At 45.6% G+C, this 24,415-nt stretch overlaps 1 protein-coding gene across 1 annotated transcript in view; it reads left to right on the top strand.

Annotated features, from left to right (window-relative positions):
- Positions 1-4,501: 4,501 nt before the first annotated feature.
- The window catches only part of PLCZ1 (phospholipase C zeta 1), a 130,632-nt gene continuing 110,718 nt past the window's right edge, over positions 4,502-24,415 (top strand). Inside the window, exon 1 of the mRNA XM_073623589.1 lies at positions 4,502-4,735. Within this exon, the coding sequence (XP_073479690.1) occupies positions 4,502-4,735 (234 nt within the window). The remainder of the gene's footprint in view (positions 4,736-24,415) is intronic.

Below are 24,415 nucleotides of genomic sequence, written 5' to 3'. Positions count from 1 at the left end.
CTTAGTCATAGCTCATAACCCCGTAACCCCTATGTATACTGTCCTATATTTTACCTCTACTACCCATTTTTATAACCATATTGTAGCCCCTTATTATTGCTACTACGAATAGTCTGACACCAAAAGGTTGAGATAAAACTGGCCATTTCACAGCCCCTTTATTAAAGTAATATAATTAACTGTATAAACCAAAAACAAAGCATAAACTTTTTGGTTGCCGGTCCCTGGAGGCACTATGTATCCAACTATTTTCCTTATATCTGCTTAACCATTTTATGGTCCCTGTTGCATTGCACCGACTTGGGGACGATCCATCTTCAGCAGATCACCATACACTCCCAGTTAACCACATAACTGGCATTCACCGGGGACCCATACCTCAGTTGTGTCCCAAACCTTTAATTCTATCAATTTAATTCCAAATGCCTCCAAAGACCCAATCGCCACAGCACAAAGTGTGAAGCCTCACACCTTTGTGCCCCGCCAACAACGTATTGCTCGCTGTATACACTCCTTTAAGCCTAAGGACCACAGGTCCGTTCCCACCTAATTAAGGTGAACTCCATCCCCACAGAGATATCTCCAGGTCTCAAACTGAAGCTCCTTATGCCTGACTACTAGACCTCCATTTCTTGCAATAAACCTCCTAACCTCTTTATTGGCCTTAACCCGGGCCCTGTTGACCTTTGCCACTGACTGGGCAAGTTGCCAGGTGGTGCGGGCCACCATCTCTGACTATATCACTATCGTGTACGGGAATGCTGCCTGCAGTCGCAGCACATCAAATTTAATGTCCGTATAGGGTGCCTAGTCGATCTAACCCCAAGGTCATTACCACCTGCATGTATGACCAATATATCCATGGGCCTATCCCATCTAGAGATCCTGTTGACCTCTGGTACCACCCTGCTCCACAACATCCCCGGAACTCCAATCCATCGGATGCTGGCTTCTGTTCTTGGAAAACCCAGCTGTTGGCCATTAGGCCTGATATCAGCCCTCCTTGCCCCAATGCACAAAAGAATGGCCCAGGATCCAAGCGAGGCAAGTATGATCTGAAAGAAAAAGTGAAACATAGCACACACACACCCATCACAATCTTACCATCATTACTACTCAACAGATCACGGAAAAATTAAACACAAACAAAAAGACACAGGTTGCCCCTACCTTATTTATTTTTTTTTTTATAAACCAGTACATGTGACATCACTAGGATGTACATGTGACATCCTAGTGATGTCACATGTACTGCAGGTGATGTCAGACAAGCCTGGAAGCCATGCAAATAAACTGGTTGCAGTAAAACCAGATATGCAGAGTTTTCACTGCAAAACAGCTGTAGAAGAAAGGATCGCTCATTTCCCTTCCATGTGATACAGACTAGACTCACTAGAGTATCACTCAATAGCTTGTCTGACATTGACTGAGAGCTGGCCACACACGCACATTAATCTCCTATAGTTTTCCAAATAATCCTCAAAATACAAAGCACATGCTTGAATTGCACTGTTTAAATCAAATCAAATGGGGGCGGACCTAAATTTTGAATCTATCGGATTCCCACCTGCCAATACGCTTGACCACAGCACTGCCCAGACACCACCGGCCGCCTCAGTGGCTGCCCCAATCCTAAAAGAATGTGATGAAAAATTACTGTCCCTGACACCGGCAGACGAGAGGCAGCACCGCAGTACCGATACAAATTGAAACTTAGATAAAGCCAAACCATCCGAATGGACCAGAAAAGAACCGGCAACTGTTGGGTGAAGCATTAGGTAAGCCATCACCGTCTTCACAGGGCATGAGAATGAACCCTGTATTTGGCGCAAATCAATGTGAGCCCCCCTGCCGGCTTCATCCGTCATTGAATGGCGCATGAAAAGCCTGACCACCGAGTCATCACAGCGGACGTCGTCCGCCGACAAGCCCCCATGTGCCACCTTGGAAGGGCTAACCAGTTCCCCCACCCTGAGGGCTTCATAAAATGCCAACGTGAATGCCGCCCAGAATAGCAACGTCTCAAACTCAGATGAACAAACCGCGGTCATCTGTAAGAACAAAGAATGCAAAATATCAAAAGTGATAGGCCGGCGGCCGTCCAGCCGACGAACACCCTTTCGATAACCTCTCAATGCCTATTTCACCAAAAAGTCTTTGGTAAAATCGGGCATGCGTCGCATTTTGAACCAAAAAGCCAGGCCAGCCAATTTTCTTTGCATGGCTGAAATAGATACCCCTTCCGCAAAACACGTGCATATAAAATAGTTAATTAACTGGCTAATATCCCCACTATCACCCTCACAGCCTGATCGCTGTGTTAAAGAGGATGTAAACCCGAAATTTTTTTTTTTTTTTATGTCATAATGTAGAGTATAAGATTTCCTATCATTTGAGCCCAGTCTTGCCACAAAGAGTTCTTTTATTTTATTTATACAATCCTCTTTTATTGTTCAGTGAGATGAAACTTGACAAACAGAGAAAAACTTTGTCAAATCCTCCCCCTTGCTGTAAGTGACAGGTGATTTACATATCTCGTGCACTAGCCTAAGACATGCATTATTTTTTAATTCCCACCCCCACTCCTTTCTTCAGCAGCACTGCAAGGATTGGCTGTTCCACACCTCAGCATGATTTGGCATGCTTTGGCATGCTGAAGTCATGTGGTCACTTTCCTGTCTTTTCACTGGATGTTAGAGATCATAGCAGAAGTTCAGTGTAAGAAATACACAGGAGAAAATGCATATTGACAAGGGGAGTGTAGAAGTGGGTGGGGAGTCTATTGACATCACGACTCCACCCACCAAGCTCCAGACAACAGACCCACCCACAGAATCTGCAGTTTTTCGGATCTCATAACAGACAGAGGGGAGATATTTGACAGGTAAAGATACATGCAGGAGGCATGTATATCCTTATAGATAACCCCTATGGCAGTAGTTTAGAAAGGATGACATTGGGTTTACATCCACTTTAAAGACTCCCATTCCCTCCAGACCTTGGAATAAAACGACCATGTCGACTCACTCAAGGACTTTCGAATCAGACCGGAGGCGATTCCAATGCAAACCACCATAGATGAGCAGGAAAAGGGATTCCGTGCTGCTCCTCACCCGGCGCGGAACCTGTCCAACTGAAAACGGGAAAGAGCGTCAGCCACTGTATTCTCCACTCCGGGAATATGTACAGCATATAAGAAAATGTTTTGCTGTAAACAACACAAAACCAAGTATTGCAACAAACGTATGACCGGAGGGGAGGATCCTGACAGCGAGTTAAGAACCTGCACTACCCCCAGGTTGTCACAATGCAGCCATACCTTTTTGTTGCAGAGAACTTCCCTCCAGAGTGCAAAGGCAACCAACACTGGAAAAAGTTCCAGTAGCACCAAGGGGGTTATTTACGAAAGGAAGATCCACTTTGTACTACAAGTGTACTTGGAAGTGCAGTCGCTGTAAATCCGAGGGGGACATGCAAGGAAAATAAAAAAACTGCATTTTAGCCTGCACATGATTGGATGATAAAATCAGCAGAGCTTCCCCTCATTTCAGATTTACCCCTCAGATTTACAGTGACTGCACTTCCAAGTGCACTTGCAGTGCAAAGTGGATTTGCCTTTCGTAAATGACCCCCTAAGTTCTTTAGGTATCCCGCCTCCTGCCATTCTTTGTGCCAGTGCTCCGCATTCCACCTACCCCCCAAAAATGCCCCATACCCGGTAGATTCAGCCACATCCGTAAAGAGTTCCAGGTCATAATTGCTGACCGGCTCCTCCATCCAGATGGACCACCCCTTGAACTGGTCCAGAAATGCCCGTCAGACCTGCAGGCCATCCCTGTGTTCTCTATTTAGTCTGATGAAATGCCTGGGTGACATGACCCCAGCCATGGCAGCTGACAGCCGTTGACAAAAACCTCTGCCCATAATACGGCATGCAAATTTGAGCTTGTCGAGTAGAGACTGCAGGTCCCGCAGTTGGATCTTATGGTTTCCTGCAATTAAGTGAACCTCTTCCTTCAAGGCATGCAACTTATCGTCAGGCAGACGACATTCCATTGCCCTAGAATCAATCTCAATCCCCAGAAATGTAATCACCTCCACAGGGCCTTTTGTCTTGTCAGCTGCAAGGGGTACCCCAAAACGCTCCGCTATGTGCTGCACTGTAGCCAGCAGTACTCCACATAACTTAGAAGATGGGAAAGTCATCCAGGTAATGAATGACTGAATTGACGCCTGCCATGTCCCGTACCACCCACTCCAAAAAGGAACTAAAAGTTTCAAAGAATGAGAGAGCTGGAACAACCCATAGGCAGGCATAGGTCCACGTAATAGGCCCCAAAGCATTTACAACCCAGGAGATGAAAACTGTGCTGGTGAACAGGGAGCAAACGAAAGGCCGCTTCTATATCTGCCTTGGCTATAAGGGCCCCTTTTCCGTATCGCCGAACCCAACACACGGCAGCATCAACGAAGTATATGATACTGCACATACCTCGGGTCGATGGCATCGTTAACAGAACCACCTTTTGGAAACGAGAGGTGGTGTATCAACTGGAACCCATTGGGCTCTTTCCTCGAAACAACGCCCAACGGTGACACCACTAAATTCTCCAAAGGGGGAAGCAAAAAGGGGCCGCCAATGCGACCCAATGCCACTTCCTTAGCGAGCTTCTCAGAAACCACCTCGGAGTGTACCCTGGCAGATCTAAGGTTGTCCGCCATAGGGGGAATCTGCGTAAGGGTGCAAGGAATAACAAAACCCTCCAGGAAACCCGCTTGTAGCAACTGAGCCGCCTGCCAGTCCGTATATTTATTTAGAAAGGGGGACATCCTGTCCACCCTCACCGGCGTTCGGCCTCTTGCCTGCAGCATCGCCGGTATGGGATTTGCCGGCCTTAAAACAACAGGACAGGGGGTGAGTCCCTCCGCAGTGTGAGCATTCTTGTTTGTATCGGCAGTTGGCGCTGAACCTAAAAGAACCCTCATTGAATTGCCCGCTTTTTTGTGGCCGGCTGTCCAGGGGCGCTTGGACTCCCAGCCCCTGCTGGAAAAAACGCGTAGAGGCTCGCGGAGAGGACATAAGTTTCATCCACAAACTGATGTCCTTATGGTCCCAGCGCAGTGAAGGGTGTATAGCTTTGCGTTGACGAAATTGTTCGTCATATCGCAGCCAAGCTACACCACCGTAAACCCTCTGGGCCTTGCCAATGGAGTCCAGATAGCAAAACAATGGCGAGCAATTCTCCAATGCTTTTTTGCCGATGACAATAGCCAAAATGGCGAATCCCTGCAACCAATTACTAAACATTCGCGGAATCAACCGATACCGCCGTTTTTCCTCATCTTCTTTTTTTTGATTCCTCCGGCTTAACCCTGTCCAGGTTAGATTTTTCCACAGGGAGCAACGTGAAGATCTCCACATACTCCCCTTTCCAAATCTTTTCTCGTACTTCAGCTTTGAGATGAGTCCCCACGGGGCCCTCAAATCAGACGTACACTTTGCACTTGGCCGAATCAGGGATTTGAACCAGCTCTGTATTCTTGCTAACCTCTTTTGCGGGAACCGCAGGGGAAGGGGCACTCGATTCCTGAACCACCGAATCCCCCGGTGACACCACCACTTCTGACCCTTGCACTGTCCCCTGTACCTGACCCACTACTGATCGAGCCCCTGCCTGACCCGCTTCTGAAACCCAGGCCGACAACGGCGGGGATCCCGCCGGCGTGCCCGCATCGAAACGCTGCACCAACAACCGTAGTCCCACCAACAGGTCTTGCGCGGCCATGGCTTCCCCAGACGAGGCTGGCCCCACACCTGACGACCGACAGAGGGGAAGAGAGACCCCACTCCCTGTTGCTGAAGGGACATTTACTCCCAGGGTCCGCCTACCCCTGAAGCCGGACATATGGACAGGAGAAGACTGAAAAGAAGAATCAACATTAGGCATGGACTTACCGGGCCGACCAGGACGTGGTCCCACAGCCGTCAATCTGGAATCCACCAAAGCTGACCTCCTCGGGGGGGCGACTACCTCCTCCTCGCTGGACAGCTCCCCTTCCGAGCGGGACGAATCTTGGAGATCGCCTGGAGATTGCACTGGTGAGGATGTGCCGGCCGCGGAAGGCCCTGGCAGCTCGTCATCAGTTCTGCGCCTTTGGCCCGTGGGACTGTTGATCCCGGCAGCGGCAGTGTGGGACCTCTTCACCCCCATAGAGGTAGGAGGAGCCATGCTTCTCCTCCCTTCCGCTGTGGCCCTCGAATCCTGGCTGGATCCGGGTGCATTGGGGACACCAGCTGCCGTGGTGGATGGGCTCGTCTCTGTGCAATTCCTCCCCGCTGAGCCGCCATCTCCAGGGAAACATCCACCGGGGATGGTGCCGCACTCCCCCTGGTTTGTGCACGGTTGGAGGCCGGGGGTGGGGAGGTGCTGCGCCGCCGTCCCGTCTGCCGACCCGTCAGCCCCCGCCGAGGCGTCCTCCTGGGACCGTCCCCAGCTTCCGCCAATGGCGGCGGAGCCGGCGGGGTCTGAGGGTAGTAAACCAGACCCCCCCAAGCTGGGCTAAGCTCGAGGGGACCCGGAGAGGCTGTAGCGCTCCGGCGGGCATGCCCGCCTAGCACACCGCATCTGTGACCCGCTGGGAGCCGCAGCAGCCATTCCCTGCATGACTGTGAGCTGGCTCTGCAGCCATGCCGTGCCCATTGTCTCTGCCATTACCCGCAGCTGCTCCGCCATCCTTCCAGCCTCAGCCATCGATCCACAGAGGAGAGCAGGGGCAGACACGTCAGCACACTAGCTTTTCTTATCCTCATGTGCTGACCGGATGTCTGCACCTCTGACCTCTTCTCTGCAGTGCCTCCCCCTCACACCGCTCTGACAAATCCCCTGTGAGCCCAAGTTAATTGCAGGAATAATTTAACCCTCGCTGAACCAGCCTACAGGGTCCCATTTCACGTAGCCCTGCTCTTATTTCTTCTATTCTTTTTGCTGTGGGCTTTTCTTTATCAGAGTTAAGGGATTATATAATAGGGATAGGCAGGGAGTCCAGGACATTATCGGGGTAAGGGATAATTTTGGGGCCTGTTTTAACCCTTACAGCACTGGCAGGAAGTGTCAAAAGAACAGGCTGATTCTCTCCCATTAGCAGTGAGACTTGTTGGTTCTTCCCCAGACTGATGGTACACACAACAACACAGTCTATAAGAAGGGCAAATGTTACTTGCAACATTCCTACAGAGCCAGACGAAGTCCCGATGGAGCTGAAGCCGGTTGCTATGGGAGACTGCTGCAAAGACAACAACTTAGCCCCACGTTGGGCGCCAAATGTAGCAGAATCTCTAACCTCTTCCAGTCTAATGAGAACCTTTGAGGCCATAGACCGCTGAACCTTTGATTCACCACTGTGGGTTGTGAATCATAGTGGGTGCAAAGATGGTGAAAGTCATTGGGCACCAGACACTTCTTGGATGCAAAAGAGGTTTTATTTCTTTTAACAGTCCCTTTTATATTTTGCAGGGGAAAGAGGGTTAGGGCCAGGACACCCCTAAGTGGTTGCAATTTCAATAGGCAGACTCTGAGACTTCAATAGGAAGACAGCCGTACAGGGAAAGGCCCCAGCAAGGTGCCACTTCTGCATGTGCAGGTTTGCTGTCTCTTATGGCAACAGTATTTAACAGTTCCTAACACAAAGTTCAACAGCTCTCACAGCTTCACTACAATGTCCATTTGTAGCTCGTCAGCCCCTTGAGCTCCTAGTCTTTCACTAGTCCCTCTGATTCACTGATTCTGAATCCCCTGAGCTCCTCAAGGCTTTTGCGGTGGTATCTCCCTCAAGTGTCACCCACGCTTCACTGCTGGGTCCCTAGCTTGGCACTCCAGATACCTTTCAAGCTTCACCCCTGCTAACTGGCTTGGTCTCTGACTTGACACACAAGGCTGCTCTGCAAGCATCACCTCCGCTTGTTGGGTACCTGACTTGATCACCGCCTGAAGTTTCCTGATTCTTCACCGTGCCCGTTTGGTGAGAATGTTGCTCCAGTACTTGCTTCAGTTACTCACTGTGATCCATGTTAAAGGGGGTTGGTCCCTTAGTGGCGACAGCTTCCCTTCTATCTCCGACCATGATAGGTTCTCCGACCGCCAGAACCGTCCCTTTTGGTTCGACTGCAAGTTGCAGCCCCAACCCTGTGCTGCCCTCTTACTTCTGGATAGGTTCTCACACAGCCAGGAATACTGCAAATTTATGATGTTCCTTACTACTAATGACTTTCCAACACTGCCTAAGTGGATGTATATAGATGACCTGACCTGCACAGACATCCACCCTCTCATCATCTCTCTCCTCTTTTTTCTCTCTTCATTTTCTCTCTCTGTTCCTCAAATTCAAGTATACATTACTGAGAGAACTACATTTTTTTTTTCATTCTTTATTAATAAGACAAAGATATCACAGAAATACATTATAAACACAGCATCTCAAGTTTTCACATTAAAGTGGTAGTAAAGTCCGCTGTGTGATTTTTACCTACAGGTAAGCCTATAATAAGGCTTACCTGTAGGTAAAATGAATATCTCCTAAACCTGCACCATTTAAGAGATATTCACCCTGGATGAAGCGGGTGACATCATCAGCGCATGTGCTCTGAAGGTCTGGCATACAGTGCCGGACCTTCAAAGCACCATGCCGGAGCCGAGGGATTGAGGTCGTCGCAGCTCTGATCACTCATACAGCCCGAGCCCGCGAACCCGGAAGGCCAGACCAGGAGAAGATGGAAGCCCTGTCAGCGGTGACAGCGCGTGGCTGGAGGGCTTCATACTAAGGTAAGTATTTCATAATGTGCTAGGATGCGATGCATGTGCAGGTGCAATTTCCTGACAGGAGAAAGTTTTTTTTTTTTACTGCCGCGGTTTACAATTGCTTTAAGTAAGGAATTATACAGCCCATCCATCCAAAGGAGATAGTGGTAAAACAAATAAAAACACATCTTTGTACGGCTTAAATGAACAAAAAATATCGCTCTAGGTCGGTCCACCCTACTGTGCCTGTGAATTAGGTGCTATCCGATACCTGAAGAATGCAGAAGAAGATAAATAAATGACTGCAGTACAGCTGGAGAAATGAGACTGCCAGTCTAAAATTTCACCAAAGCCCCCTTCCTAACAGGACTTAAAAAAATATTGTAAAAAAAAATGATACAACCTAAAATTGTAAAAAATAATTTTAAAAAACTGTAAAAATAAATAAATAAAATAATAAAAATAAAAATCTACTGACATCATCCACTGCCCTACTGACACATTTCCTGCTGTACTGACACCGTTCACTGCCCTAACAACGTCCACTGCCCTACTAACAACATCCACTATCCCACTGACACCATCCTCTGCCCTTCTGACACCAACCTCTGCCCTACTGACACCATCCACTGCCCTACTGACAGTATCCACACACCATCCACTGCCCTACTAACACTGTCCACTGCTCTACTCACTAACAGTGTCCTCTTTTAAGGTAATCTAAATTCATATTTATACAGTGACATTTGTTTTATTAATCTAAGCATATTTTATAGTTTCAAGAATGCTTTTATTTTATTTAAAGCGGTAGTAAACCACTAGGTGTTTTTTTTTTTTTGCACCCTGAAAGGTAAAGTCATAATGTGTTAGTATGCATCGCATACTAGCACATTATGTAAAACTTAACTGAAAACCAAGCCTTCCAGCGCCACGCTGTCACTGCTGCAGGCACAGCCTGAGGTGATTCCAGGGACATTATTAAGGGTAAGGGGTAATATAAAATGGATAGGAGGTGAGTCCAAGGACATTATCAGGGTAAGGGATAATATAAAGGGGATAGGAGGTGAGTCCAGGAACATTATCAGGGTAAGGGATAATATAAAGTGGATAGGAGGTGAGTCCAAGGACATTATCAGGGTAAGGGATAAAATAAAGCGGATAGGAGGTGAGTCCAAGGACATTATCAGGGTAAGGGATAATATAAAGGGGATAGGAGGTGAGTCCAAGGACATTATCAAGGTAAGGGATAAAATAAAGTGGATAGGAGGTGAGTCCAAGGACATTATCAGGGTAAGGGATAATATAAAGGGGACAGGAAATCAGTACAGGTATATTATCTGTGTAAGGGATAACATAAAGGGAATAGGAGGTGAGTCCAGGGACATTTTCATTGGTAACGGATAATATAAAGAGGATAGGATAGGATGTCAATCCAGGGACATTATCAAGGTAAGGGATAATATAAAGAGGATAGGATGTCAGTCCAGGGACATTATCAGGGTAAGAGATAATATAAAGTGGAAAGGAGGTGAGTCCAGGGACACTATCAGGGGTAACGGATAATATAAAGAAGATAGGAGGTGAATCCAGGGACATTTATATTGGTAAGGGATAACATAAAAGTGATAGTAGGTCCATACAGGGACATTATCGGGGTAAGAAACCTTACGCTCATCTTTTTCTTTGAAATCTAAACTATTTTGTTCCCAATGAGGTCTCAGACAATCTCATCTGTTGTAAAACTGATCTGTGAAGTTATTGAAAGGAAATGGAAGCTGCAGCTTAATATAACCACCACTCTGTTATCCCCTTCACATTTTATTTCTGCAAAGTCACAAACTAGCCACAAGAAATGGAATGCCTCATGTGGGGAGTTTCTCTAATGGGTCATATAAGAAGAGGGACAGGATCGCTGCTGCTCAGTAAATACTCTCTATCGCTCACTTGGTGTTAACAAATCCTGACATTTTTTTTTCTGCAATGCGGTCTGTGAGACGAAAAACAACTCCAGAGAATCACACAGATTGCCGCATAATCCTCCATCATGTTCTAAAGTTGCCTCACTGACACCTGTGGTCCTGAAAAGGGATTTCCAGACCATAAATTAGCAGGAGGTTGCAGAAGATACAGCAGGCTCTGGCAGTCAGGTCAAAGTGCCCACACAGATCTGCTCTGCTCGGTGTTTTCCAGTGGTGTGCACCTTTATGTCTGAATAGAATAAAGCTGAAAAGAACGGATTACTTTCCTTAGGTGATCCACCACCTCCAGGGCTTGTGCTATGACTGGTATTCTTTAATCCTGGTTTATTATGGTTACAGGCAGGTCACATCTGGATTATCAAATTATTGCAACAGAGACATCCCAGTGATATCACCAGCTACCAAAAAACATTTACCCTGACCTCTGTTACAACTGCCTGCTCACCATCTGCCCTGATCTGTGTTACAATTCTGCCTGAACAATGTCTGCCCTGACCTATTTTACAGCTCTGTCTGAGTGTCCCCTGCCCTGACCTCTGTTATGGCTCTGCCTAAGTACCCTCTACCCTGACCTGTGTTATGGCTCTGCCTGAGCACCCTCTACCCTGACCTGCGTGTAGGCAGGAACAGTCTATGTTTTGCTCTGTACGTGGTGCTCGTCTACAGCAGCATTGCAGTTGGAGAGGAAGTCAGAGGAACATAGTTCCTCTATGGTTTACTAGGTCACTAGGGAAGCTATCCAATTAGATGCTGCCACTTTAATGACTTCAGTGGCCATCTTGGGTCAGGCAGAGACTTTTTAAGACCTTGGCTCTCAGGCTTGGCGCGCATTTGCGAGTGGGTAGCAGATAAACAGGTACTCTGTCTGGTAGGGACAGAACTAGCGACAGGGAAAGGTTCCTGATGAGGAGGGAAAACATAGGGTTCACAAAATTCTTTTGACATGTTCCTGCTTGGGCATGAGACAGCCAAGCCACATTCTGCCCTTCCTAACAGGCACTGTCAGTTGTCAGGTGAAACTTGCTCTCTACATGCTGTTGGAATCTCGTGAGTGTTCTCAGTTGGGCTGTCTTCCCAACGGGTTTATTGTGAACTGTCTTTGCATTACTTCAATACAAATTCTTTACGTTACACCTGGACTGTGTGTGTTATTGCTGCCACACCACGCTGCACCCCAGCTACATGCGTAATGTCTCTGAGCACCATCTGCCCTGAACTGTATTACAGCCTTGCCTGAGCACCATCTACCCTGATCTGCATTATGTCTTTGCCTTTATGCCTTTGTCTTTGAGTGCTGTCTGCCCTGACTTTTGTTACGGTTTTGCCTGGGCACCATCTACCCTGCCCTATGCACTGTCTGCCTCAAACTGTGCTACAATTCTGCATGAGCACTATGACTGTCTTCTGCCATGACCTGTGTTACGGGTCAGCTGAGCATTGTCTGCCCTGTCCTGTGTTACGGCTCTGCCAGAGCACTGTTTGCCCTTACTTATGTTACGCCTCTGCCCAAGCACCATTTGCCCTGACCTATGCTAGTTTGAAAACCGACCGTTTTCTACTCAATTTGTGTGTCCAAATGTCAGCAGCCATAAGGCACATTTGGGGAAAGTGTCAAAAGGTAAAACTCATATTCAACTTTAGACATTGCTTCCACTTACAGTTTTCACAGAGGGCCTGTGCAATTCATGACAACAGGTGCTCTTTTATGTCACCCTCTTCCCCTTTATGTTACTTTATGTTACTTTTAGTTTCTCCCCTGATCTGCACCAGAAGCATGTGTAGCACCTTTTAGCTTAGTGTGCTAGTGTACATAGTTGTTAGAGTAGGTACACTTGGCTTGGCTAGCAGCCAAGCCTGGGTTAAAACTGGGTCAGGGCTGAGTGATTCAGGAAGGCTGGATGACTCAACAGACAGCATCTCTGGTAACTCCCCCTGCTCTCTGGAACCTTGGAGAAGCTTCCAGAAGTAGAGGGTGGAGTTTAGGAGGACCTCCCTGGAGTGTTGATGAGGGCCCTAGCCTATCCTCAGTAAATGGGCTGGCGGGGGGCGGGTACCTCAAAAATACTCATGTGTCAAGCCAGCAAGGGGCAGTCGGGTGGAAGATGGAGGAGGAGTGCTGAGAAGGCTGTCAGTGACCCTTAAGGGTGCCCATAGTCTGGGAATGACTTTGGGCCTGGAGCTCGGGTACTGGAGCGACCCTCTACAACACACCGAGGATATTCTTTCTGGATGCACGAAAGCATATGTAAGGACAGCGTGCGAGAGACAGCACATCCAGGAGTTCTCCATGGGCTGGTGGGTGTGCATGCTGGGAGGACTGTGATGTCAGTCTGGGAGGACTAAAGAGAATTAGCCAGAAGGGCTAGTGAAAGGGGCAACTACTGCCCAGAGGGCTGGTAGTGCCTGAAGAGGTGGCGCTGAGATCAGTAGCCACAGGGATGTAAGCTTGACACTGGACTTTGCTACACAACTAATGGGTCCCCGGGTTTCTTGCCTGAAAAGGGCTCTTGCTTCGATCTGCCAGCGCTTTGCCAGATCCACTAAAGGTGTCCCAGCTGAGTCTGTTTCTTTTGCAAGCAAGTGAGTGCTGGAGGAAGAAGAGACTGTATACAGCTGTATATAGGAAAAGTTGTTCCTGAAGAGTTTTTCTGAAGTCAAATAGGCATCCCATAGTACCCCTTTCCCCATCCAAGTGTAAATTCCTTAAATAAAATACAAAAACAAAGTACTGGACTGGTCATTGACTCAAGCATGCCTGTGGAAATTTGGTGTGCCTGGCTGTGCAGGGTGGGTGATCCCAGTTCTACTCCTGGCTCCTATGTGGGGTGCGCTACACATGTGTTATTAGAAGAGAGTGAATTTGACCCAACTGGTGCATGGAATTTGGCTTAGCAGCATGTCAGAGGATCAACAAAAGGACCAATTACATTATCTGCAGTGATAGGACCATGAAGAAGGGGCAGAGACTTGACCCTACAGCTCATTTATTTATCTCTGGAAGGCTGCAGTCATTAGAAGGAGCCTGGAGCGAGAATAGGCTGAGGACTAAAACAAGGGAAAACCTTATCCCAGAAATTGGAAATTCTGAAAGCAAACACAAAGAAATAGATATTTTTGAAGCTCTGTTAAGCTCTGAATTATGTTATCTGGAGCCCCCCTTTAATACAGTGTTACCTTGTTCGTGGTACATTGCATTGCGATTGTTGGTGACATTGATTGTGCATCACAGAGCGTTTTATCATCACTTTCTCCTCCAATTTGTATTATTCTTTTATTTAAACAGATTTTTTTTCTGGTTACTATAGAAACAGCTTTTCCTGAAGTTTAATGTTCTCATTCTCCTCTCTATTATTCCAGCTGATGGATTCTGAATATCGGCTGCTCTGCAAGCTTTGAAAATGCAGATACGAACATTGTTTTTAGAGCTGCCGGTACATTGTGGTTAGTTGTGCGGGCATGAGAGGGTATAACTGTCGCAGAGCTCACAATCTACATTGTCCGCCAGATTCAATCTAGTGAGATATTAGGGTCAACTTCTCACTTCAGAAAACAGATCAATAAGATATCATTTCTAAATCCATAATGATATAAGTTCAATTACATATGAGACGATGGAATATGAATTTGTCAGATCTATATGTGCAAATGCATAATAATAATAATGTGACTGTGGAGGGATATTAGAGTGTAAGCTCCTCTGGTACAGAAACTGATTTGACTCTCTTAGTGTTTACAGCACTGTGAAATACGTCAGGGCTTTAGAAATGTATAATATGTTGTAATAATAATAACAGTGCGTGTGACATCAGTGGAACATTAAAGTGTAAGCTTCTCTGCTGCAGAGACTGATGTGAATGGTTTAGTGTTCTCTGCACAGAACTATGGAATATGTCAGAGTAATTTAAATGTATAATAATGACTGTGGTGGTACATTAGAGTGTAAGCTCTTCTGGTGCAGAAATTGGTGTAAATGGCCCAGTGTTTCATTATAGTGCTGTGGAATACATTGGAACTAGCTATATACTGCATATATGGTACTGTATATGACTAATAGTAACAGCAAATTTCTCTAGTAGGGCCATTAGAGTGTAAGCTTCTCTGATACATGAATAAACTGATACAGAATTATAAAGAAGATTTTGTTCCTAAAAGCTTACATTCTAAAGATCTTGAGTCCCAGTTTAAGGAATAAGTGTGGTTTATACCCCATCGCTCTCATGTGGTAAATTGCGGTCAGGGGACATTGCTCTTGGTATATTTATAGTCATCCTCTGGGGTAACTCTCTCCGCAGCTCCATAAATTTTAATTTTAATGTCAGTCAGTGATGTTCTCTGAGCGTCGTCGCATCCATTGCTTGTAATCTCAGCGCCGCGCTGATAAATAATGAATGCAGGTGTGTGATCTTAACCAACAGTTTAACTAGCGGTGTGCTGGAGGCGTGTTGGGTGGTGCTAAGGATTAGAACTTAGTATCTGCTTTTCCCTATATTTGTGAATTGTACTTTTAAATGTATCATGCCATGATTGGTCAGCAGAAATAAATTCTGAACGCGTAATATCACAGATTATTTCCAGTATGAATCTTGTAAGATCCATTAAGTAAAAGATTCCATTTGAGTGGAGGGGATGCTGACTGCAAGATTTTCTCTGTATAGTACCCTGAGTGCTGTTTTATATTTTTTATATTCTGTATATACAATATATATATATATATATATATATATATATATATATATATATATATATATATAAATAAATACTATATACAGTATATCACAAAAGTGAGTACACCCCTCACATTTTTGTAAATATTTTATTATATCTTTTTATGTGGCAACACTAAAGAGATTACACTTTGCTACAATGTAAAGTAGTGAGTGTACAGCTGGTATAACAGTGTAAATTTGCTGTCCCCTCAAAATAACTCAACACACAGTCATTAATGTGTAAACCGCTGGCAACAAAAGTGAGTACACCCCTAAGTGAAAATGTCCAAATTGCGCCCAAAGTGTCAATATTTTGTGTGGCCACCATCATTTTCCAGCACTGCCTTAACCCTCTTGGGCATGGAGTTCACCAGAGCTTCACAGGTTGCCACTAGAGTCCTTTTCCACTCCTCCATGACGACATCAGGGAGCTGGTGGATGTTAGAGACCTTGTGCTCCTCCACCTTCCGTTTGAGGATGCCCCACAGATGCTCAGTAGGGTTTAGGTCTGGAGACATGCATGGCCAGTCCATCATTTTTACCCTCAGCTTCTTTAGCAAGGCAGTGGTCGTCTTGGAGGTGTGTTCGGGGTCGTTATGTTGGAATACTGCCCTGCGGTCCAGTCTCCGAACAGAGGGGATCATGCTCTGTTTCAGTATGTCACAGTACATGTTGTCATTCAAGGTTCCCTCAATGAACTGTAGCTCCCCAGTGCCGGCAACACTAATGCAGCCCCAGACCATGACACTCCCACCACCATGCTTGACTATAGGCAAGAGACACTAGTCTTTGTACACCTCACCTGGTTGCCACCACACACGCTTGACCCCATCTGAACCAAATAAGTTTATCTTGGTCTCATAAGACCACAGGACATGGTTCCAATAATCCATGTCCTTAGTCTGCTTGTCTTCAGCAAACTGTTTGTGAGCTTTCTTGTACATCATCTTTAGAAGAGGCTTCCTTCTGGAACGACAGCCATGCAGACCAATTTGATGCAGTGTGTGGTGTATGGTGCACTGGCAGGCTGACCCCCCACCCCTTCAACCTCTGCAGCAATGCTGGCAGCACTCATATGTCTATTTCCCAAAGACAACCTCTGGATATGACGCTGAGCATGTGCACTCAACTTCTTTGGTCGAAAATGGCGAGGCCTGTTCTGAGTGGAACCTGTCCTGTTAAACCGCTGTATGGTCTTAGCCAACCTTGCTGCAGCTCAGTTTCAGGGTTTTGGCAATCTTCTTATAGCCTGGGCCATCTTTAAGTAGAGCAACAATTCTTTTTGAGATCCTCAGAGAGTTCTTTGCCATGAGGTGAAATGTTGAACTTCCAGTGACCAGTATGAAAGAGTGAGAGCGATAACACCAAATTTATCACACCTGCTCCCCATTCACACCTGAGACCTTGTAACAATAATGGGTCACATGACACCAGGGAGAGAAAATGGCTAATTGGGCCCAATTTAGACATTTTCACTTAGCAGCAGTTTAGACATTAATGGCTGTGTGTTGAGTTATTTTGAGGGGACAGCAATTTTACACTGTTATACAAGCTGTACACTCACTACTTTACATTGTAGCAAAGTGTAATTTCTTCACTGTTGTCACATGAAAAGATATAATAAAATATTTAAAAAAATGTGAGATGTGTACTCACTTTTGTGAGATACTGAATATATATATATATATATATATATATATATATATATATATATATATATATATATATATATAAATATATATACAGTGGGGATGGAAAGTATTCAGACCCCCTTAAGTTCATTTTTTCCTCACTAATATACAAACAGCACCCCATATTGACAGAAAAACACAGAATTGTTGACATTTTTGCAGATTTATTAAAAAAGAAAAACTGAAATATCACATGGTCCTAAGTATTCAGACCCTTTGCTGTGACACTCATATATTTAACTTAGGTGCTGTCCATTTATTCTGATCATCCTTGAGATGGTTCTTGTCACGGAACGTCCCTCACTCCGCTTGAGTGCTTCCGTCAGTATACCACTTCCTCCCAGTCTGGACACAGATATCAGATATTCCAACCGCTCCCAAGCATAAAACAAGACGACACTTGTTTCACTGCTAACATGGACTGTTTTTTATTAGAACCAGAATACAGTCTTATATACAGTAGAAGAGGAGGTTCCCCCCTCCTGCTCATATTACTCTAACAATACAACTGTAACCTAATTAACATGAGCTAGCTAACTAATCCCTTTAAGCAGCTGATGTGACTCTGTGCCCATCAGGATTTCACGACAGGTCAGACTTGTTGTCACCAAGCTTCACACAGTACATTAAACAATAGCAGGAGCCAATTACAATTAACAATACAAACAACAATGAGTTGAATACTCTTAGAACCTGTGGTAAGCCAGACTAGACTCATTTACATTAAACACAGTATAGCAGACATCAGACAGGTGAGTGGAGTTGATGACATTAGCATCTCCTCACAGTATGAGTCCCAACAGTATGACTTGCTAATATGGCAAATACATGGTCCCCAGAGTCTGTGTGTCTTGGGGGACAAGGACCCGAAGCCAAAGTAACGACACCTCAAGGGTACCCCAAATGCCAGGGCCCATAATCTGTAGGCAAGAGGCTCACATTCAGTCCCCTCCAAAAGCCTCTGTCCCGGGTGAGTCTGTCACAGTTCTACACCTTCATTTGAGTCCAACTGTGTTTGATTATACTGATTGGACTTGATTAGGAAAGCCACACACCTGTCTATATAAGACCTTACAGCTCACAGTGTATATCAGAGCAAATGAGAATCATGAGGTCAAAGGAACTGCCTGAAGAGCTCAGAGACAGAATTGTGGCAAGGCACAGATCTGGCCAAGGTTATAAAAAAATTTCTGCTGCACTTAAGGTTCCTAAGAGCACAGTGGCCTCCATAATCCTTAAATGGAAGACGTTTGGGACGACCAGAACCCTTCCTAGAGCTGGCCGTCCGGCCAAACTGAGCTATCGGGGGAGAAGAGCCTTGGTGAGAGAGATAAAGAAGAACCCAAAGATCACTGTGGCTGAGCTCCAGAGATGCAGTCGGGAGATGGGAGAGAGTTGTAGAAAGTCAACCATCACTGCAGCCCTCCACCAGTCGGGGCTTTATGGCAGAATGGCCCGACGGAAGCCTCTCCTCAGTGCAAAACACATGAAAGCCTGCATGGAGTTTGCTGAAAAACACCTGAAGGACTTCAGGATGGTGAGAAATAAGATTCTCTGGTCTGATGAGACCAAGATAGAACTTTTTGGCCTTAATTCTAAGCGGTATGTGTGGAGAAAACCAGGCACTGCTCATCACCTGTCCAATACAGTCCCAACAGTGAAGCATGATGGTGGCAGCATCATGCTGTGGGGGTGTTTTTCAGCTGTAGGGGCAGGACAACTGGTTGCAATCGAGGGAAAGATGAATGCGGCCAAGTACAGGAATACTTCTCCAGAGTGCTCAGGACCTCAGACTGGAGGAAAAAAAAATGAACTTTGAATGATGAATGAATGATTTTAGCAAATGGCTGCAATATAACAAAGAGAGAAAAATTTTAGGGGGTCTGAATACTTTCCGTCCCCACTGTATATATATATATATATATATATATATATATATACTGTATATATACAGTGCCTTTAAAAAGTATTCTTACCCCCCCCCCCTGAAATTTTCCACATTTTGTCATGTTACAAAAAAAACATAAATGTATTTTATTGGGATTTTATGTGATAGAACAACACAAAGTGGCACATAATTGTGAAGTGGAAGGAAAATTATGTTTTTCAAATTATTTTACAAATAAATATGTAAAAAGTATGTATTCAGCCCCCCTAAGTCAATACTTTGTAGAACCACCTTTTGCTGCAATTACAGCTGGAAGTCTTTTTGGGGATGTTTCTACCAGCTTTGCACATCTAGAGAGTGACATTTTTGCACATTCTTCTTTGCAAAATAGCTCAAGCTCTGTCAGATTGGACGGAGAGCATCTGTGAACAGCAATTTTCAAATTTTGCCACAGATTCTCAATTGGATTTAGATCTGGACTTTGATTGGGCCATTCTAACACATGAATATGCTTTGATCTAAAGCATTCCATTGCAGCTCTGGCTGTATGTTTAGGGTCGTTGTACTGCTGGAAGGTGAACCTCCTCCCCAGTTTCAAGTCTTGTGCAAACTCTAACAGGTTTTCTACTAAGATTGCCCTGTATTTGGCTCCATCAACTCTGACCAGCTTCCCTGTCCCTGTTGAAGAAAAGCATCCCCACAACATGATGCTTCCACCACCATGTTTCACGGTGAGGATGGTGTGTTCAGGCTGATGTGCAGTATTAGTTTTCTGCCACACATAGCATTTTGCTTTTAGGCCAAAATGTTCACTTTTGGTCTCATTTGACCTTCTTCCACATGTTTGCTGTGTCCCCCACATGGCTTCTCGCAAACTGAAAATGGGACTTCTTATGGCTTTCTTTCAACAATGGCTTTCTTCTTACCACTCTTCCATAAATTACAGATTTGTGGAGTGCACAACTAATAGTGTTCCTGTGGACAGATTCTCTCACCTGAGCTGTGGATCTCTGCATCTCTTCCAGAGTTACCATGGGCCTCTTGACTGCTTCTCTGATTAATGCTCTCTTTGCCCGGCCTATCAGATCAGGTGGATGGCAATGTCTTGGTAGGTTTGCAGTAGTTCCATACTCTTTCCATTTTTGGATGATGGATTGAACAGTGCTCCATGAGATGTTCAAAGCTTGTGGTTGTAAGTGTGTTTATTAAATGGGGTGAGGGGGCAAGGATGTGGGGGGGGTTATCCCATTATGTTACAGTTGATTCGTACCTAGGCCCATTGCGCCTCAGCAGTCAAGGCTCTTGAATGCGGTCAGCGCATAAGTGGTGGCTGGGACCTAAGAAGTTGTAAAATTAAGTGACAAAGTTGGAGATACCTATAATGCTCCCACAATGGAATGCCATGTGAAGATCTAAGGGCATCAAACGTTATAAACCTAGTGGGAGGTAAGAAGTGAGTGAATATCAACAAACCCATTATCAGTCCATCAAAAGATTTGTTTTGGATTATCAAGCCTAAAGGAAAGCAAAAGTAGATGGGGGGAAATCAAACCTGCAGAAAAATTGATGTCCTGCAGAGTCCTTGATGTGGGTTTTTATACATTAGGGCGGCACAGTGGTGTAGTGAGTGGCACTCTCGCCTAGCAGTAAGAAGGGTCGCTGGTTCAAATCCCAACCACGACACTACCTGCCTGGAGTTTGCATGTTCTCCCTGTGCCTGCGTGGGTTTCCTCCGGGTACTCCGGTTTCCTCCCACACTCCAAAGACATGCTGGTAGGTTAATTGGATCCTGTCTAAATTGTCCCTAGTATGCATGAATGTGAGTTAGGGACCTTAGATTGTAAGCTCCTTGAGGGTAGGGACTGATGTGAATGTAGAATGTATATGTAAAGCGCTGCGTAAATTGACGTCGCTATATAAGTACCTGAAATAAATAAATAGTGCACACAGGGGTGGTGGCGCAGGTTGCAGCACACAACAGCTCATGGAATTCTGATCTGAAAGCGGAAGTCCGGCGACCAATCTTTTTTTTTTTTTTTTTTTTTAGGTCATTGAGACACTTTGCTAATCCCAAAATAATACTCACAGTTTGGGTGTAATATTTCTGCCTCTGTCTGTTTTCGTACTGAAGAATAACTTAAAAAATGTGATGCTGGCTGTTTCCATCTTGCCTGTGGGCATGTGAAGCCCACAAGCATTGATTTCCTGGATGCGGTGAATGCTGTTCATTCACAGCTTGTTCACGCGCATGATCATTGTTTCCGCACTGAATCTTGGGAAGCCTGACACTAAGCTTCCAGGAGACAGTGCGGCGCCGGGGAAAGGCAATAAACACGCCTACTCCCATGGGAGGAGAGACAGGAAGTGTCACAATAAAGTACAATATAAAGGTAATTACAGCCTTTTGGCTAAGATCAAGTGTAGTATCTGTTCTTATCAGTTTCCAGGAGGTGGCGCTTGCTTCCGTCCCTGATCTATGGCGAAATAGAGATGGGATGGCGGTTGCTGTGCAAAGCCTGCTGGAGTAAAGGTGACCTGGAGCGGTTCGTAGCCGAAAGGGAAGCCTTCTGATGGGGATGGAGAATCACGGGGTCCGAACCGGAGGGCCCCGGCCTTCTGGCCTGGATTGGGGCAGATCTAGCTCCGGACAGTTATTTGGGAGAGAACGCTTACTCCCCTCTTGCAAGGGGGGGGGTGATTAGTACTTCCCGAATGTAATTAGGAGGGAGTGATGGGAGCGACGGCAGAGCCTGATGGTAAAGGGCTCTTTTCCGGCTTCCTGATCTCCATATCCTTTCTGTCTGTGGTGGGGTCTGCTGTGGTCTGGGCTGGGGGGTCAGGGCTGCTTCGAAAAGCCAGTGGTTAATGTGCCCCTGAAGTGACAGTTCAGGGGTGCCGTATAGTCACGGTGTGTAAGCACTTGATTTTATGGCACCATGGTCACTTTCACTACAACACAAGTTTTTCGCACCTGCCTCTTGGGCCGGGCCTTTTGGCCAGGACCAGGGGAAATTTTTTATGCCTGGCCGGAGGGCCGGCCATTGTATTGCACAATGGCCACTTTCACTCTCCCATCTCACTATCTTCCCCACTCTTTCTTTTACCCCTGTTTGTCACTTTTTTGGCTTTTTTTTGGTTGTCTTGTATACACGTTTTGTCACTGTGTGGCGAGTAGGGTGTGGGTCCTCGGGCCTACTCTGAAAGTCTTGGGAGGGGGAGGACATAGGCCTTTTGGCTTGGTTCGCCCTCTCCTTTGAGGGGTCTCCCTTCGGGGGAGCCCCACTGTACTTGGGTTGGTCTGCTTTGGCAGTCCTTCCAGTTGTGGGGGTCCGCCTGGTTTCGGCCAGAAGGACCTCAGTCCCTGTCTGGAGCCTAACGCCCCAGGGGATCAGGATAAGGTCCTTCCCTAGTGGAGGACTCTGTACACCCGTTGCACGTTTTTGTGTTTCACTCTCTATGTGTGGGCACTTTTTTTTGGCACCGGGTGGAAGTTTTTGAGGTGTGTTTTGCACGCCACTGGCTTTTCGATATAAAAAAAAAAATAAAGGTAGTTACAGCGATAAAAAAAATTTCGTGTGGCATTTGAACATCTATGCAATTAACTGAAGGGGGCAAGATTAAGTTAAAAATTTGAGTGGAACCCCGCTTGAACTGAACATTCACTGCTCCATCTGGTGAAGGGACTCCAGAACTTCCTGATATTTCATATTTTTTTATCTCTTTCTCAGTGGAGAGACACACAGAGCGAAGAACATTTCACAATTTAGCACCAATTATACTTTTAGGGAAAGGTCTTGATTGCTCGGCATCCCATTGAATTGCAAATCTTCTGGCTGTTAGCAGTGCTGAGACGGCCACAGCGGTGGGAGATGGAATCATTCGTCGTGTGATGAATGACAAATCTCCAGAGCAGCCTCTCTCATTTCCTCAAGGAATAGACAAATACCATTTCCAGCGTCATCTGTGCTGCTGCTCGTATCCTGAGATGGATTTACATTAAATGTCAGTAACGTTCAGCGTGTACCCAATAAAAAGGACCTGTTTTTTCAGGTGTGATCCTTCACATAAGAACAGAAAGAATCATCTAACCTGTGCAATAAATTCTGACACAATATAATACAATATTCCAAGTACAAACTCTTCTCTTAAAAGTGACATAAATAGCAAGACACCTAAAATATGACAAGTTATAATGAACAGCTGATAGTTCCCATAGAAGTATAACTAAAGGCAAAACTTCTTTTGAAGTTTTGGATAGAGTGAAGAGGGAACAGAACAGAACACCTGCCAGTTTTTACTGCTGTCTCTGCCCCTAAGGAGATTTTGGGTTGTCCCCAGAAAAGTAATAGAGACAAAATCTTCCAATGGGGACACTAGTTCTGGTGACCTGGGGGCCCCCAAGTAATTCCCTTAATTTGCAAGGATTTCCTCTTACTTCCTGTGGGACAGGAAATGAAGAGAAATCTCTGCAATGGGACACAGGTGGTGAAAAAAGCCTGAGAAGGGTTATAACTATACCTCACTCTATCAAAAATGAAAAAAAAACAAAAACGTATTGGTGTTGTTCTACATTAATAATTCTGTAAAGTTCTCATGTCTGGGACAGCAAAAAATATATAAATTTTTTCCGCTGTTCTCTGTTTTTAGCCATACTGCTTGTAAGGGGGCTTGTGATTGGTCACTTGGTGCCAAATTGTACAAATCACCACCCTGCTTATTCTTGGATAGGACAGTTGCCCCCCTGCTGGAGAATATTGTGTCACGCTGCTGGCCATAGGCCCACTCAAGACAATTTGTGTTCGGAAGCCTTAATATTTGAGAATAAAGGGATGTCCACACACAAATGCATTTTCTGCACTTCACTCTAACTTTGCAAGATTTCGGACACATTTAACATCACATTGACATACTAGCAGAATTCTTCAGCACAGAATGCCATACACTGGAGTAGACATTCTGACGTTGTCATTAAGGCGCAAAACGCCAGGAGATAACTTTGTATGCCATCTTCTCTTATCACCTCCTCTCCTTAAGAGCACCAAGAGTTGGGACCTCTTCCCCTTTTATAGATAAAAGGGTAATAATAATAGCATGATAAAGAATAGCAGTTGGATAACAGTGGCAGGTTTTCCAGCATTGAAGGTGTTAATGTATCCAGGCTTATATCGCAGTATCTCCAGGCGTATCCGAAACCACAGATATACATTCACCTGGTTAAATCTGCCAAGAGTGCTGCTTGTCCTGGCGGATGTCGCTGCCAACCTGTATTTACATAATGAGCGTAAAGAGGGCTGTGTGCACCATATAATGGCAGGGCGCGGCGGGTCACAGTGAGGACACCAGACCGCCACATTGC

This window comes from Aquarana catesbeiana, linkage group LG03 (assembly GCF_042186555.1).
Source record: "Aquarana catesbeiana isolate 2022-GZ linkage group LG03, ASM4218655v1, whole genome shotgun sequence".
Taxonomy (NCBI): domain Eukaryota; kingdom Metazoa; phylum Chordata; class Amphibia; order Anura; family Ranidae; genus Aquarana; species Aquarana catesbeiana.
Note: the sequence above shows the minus strand (reverse complement) of the source record. Positions and strands in the feature narration are given on the sequence as shown.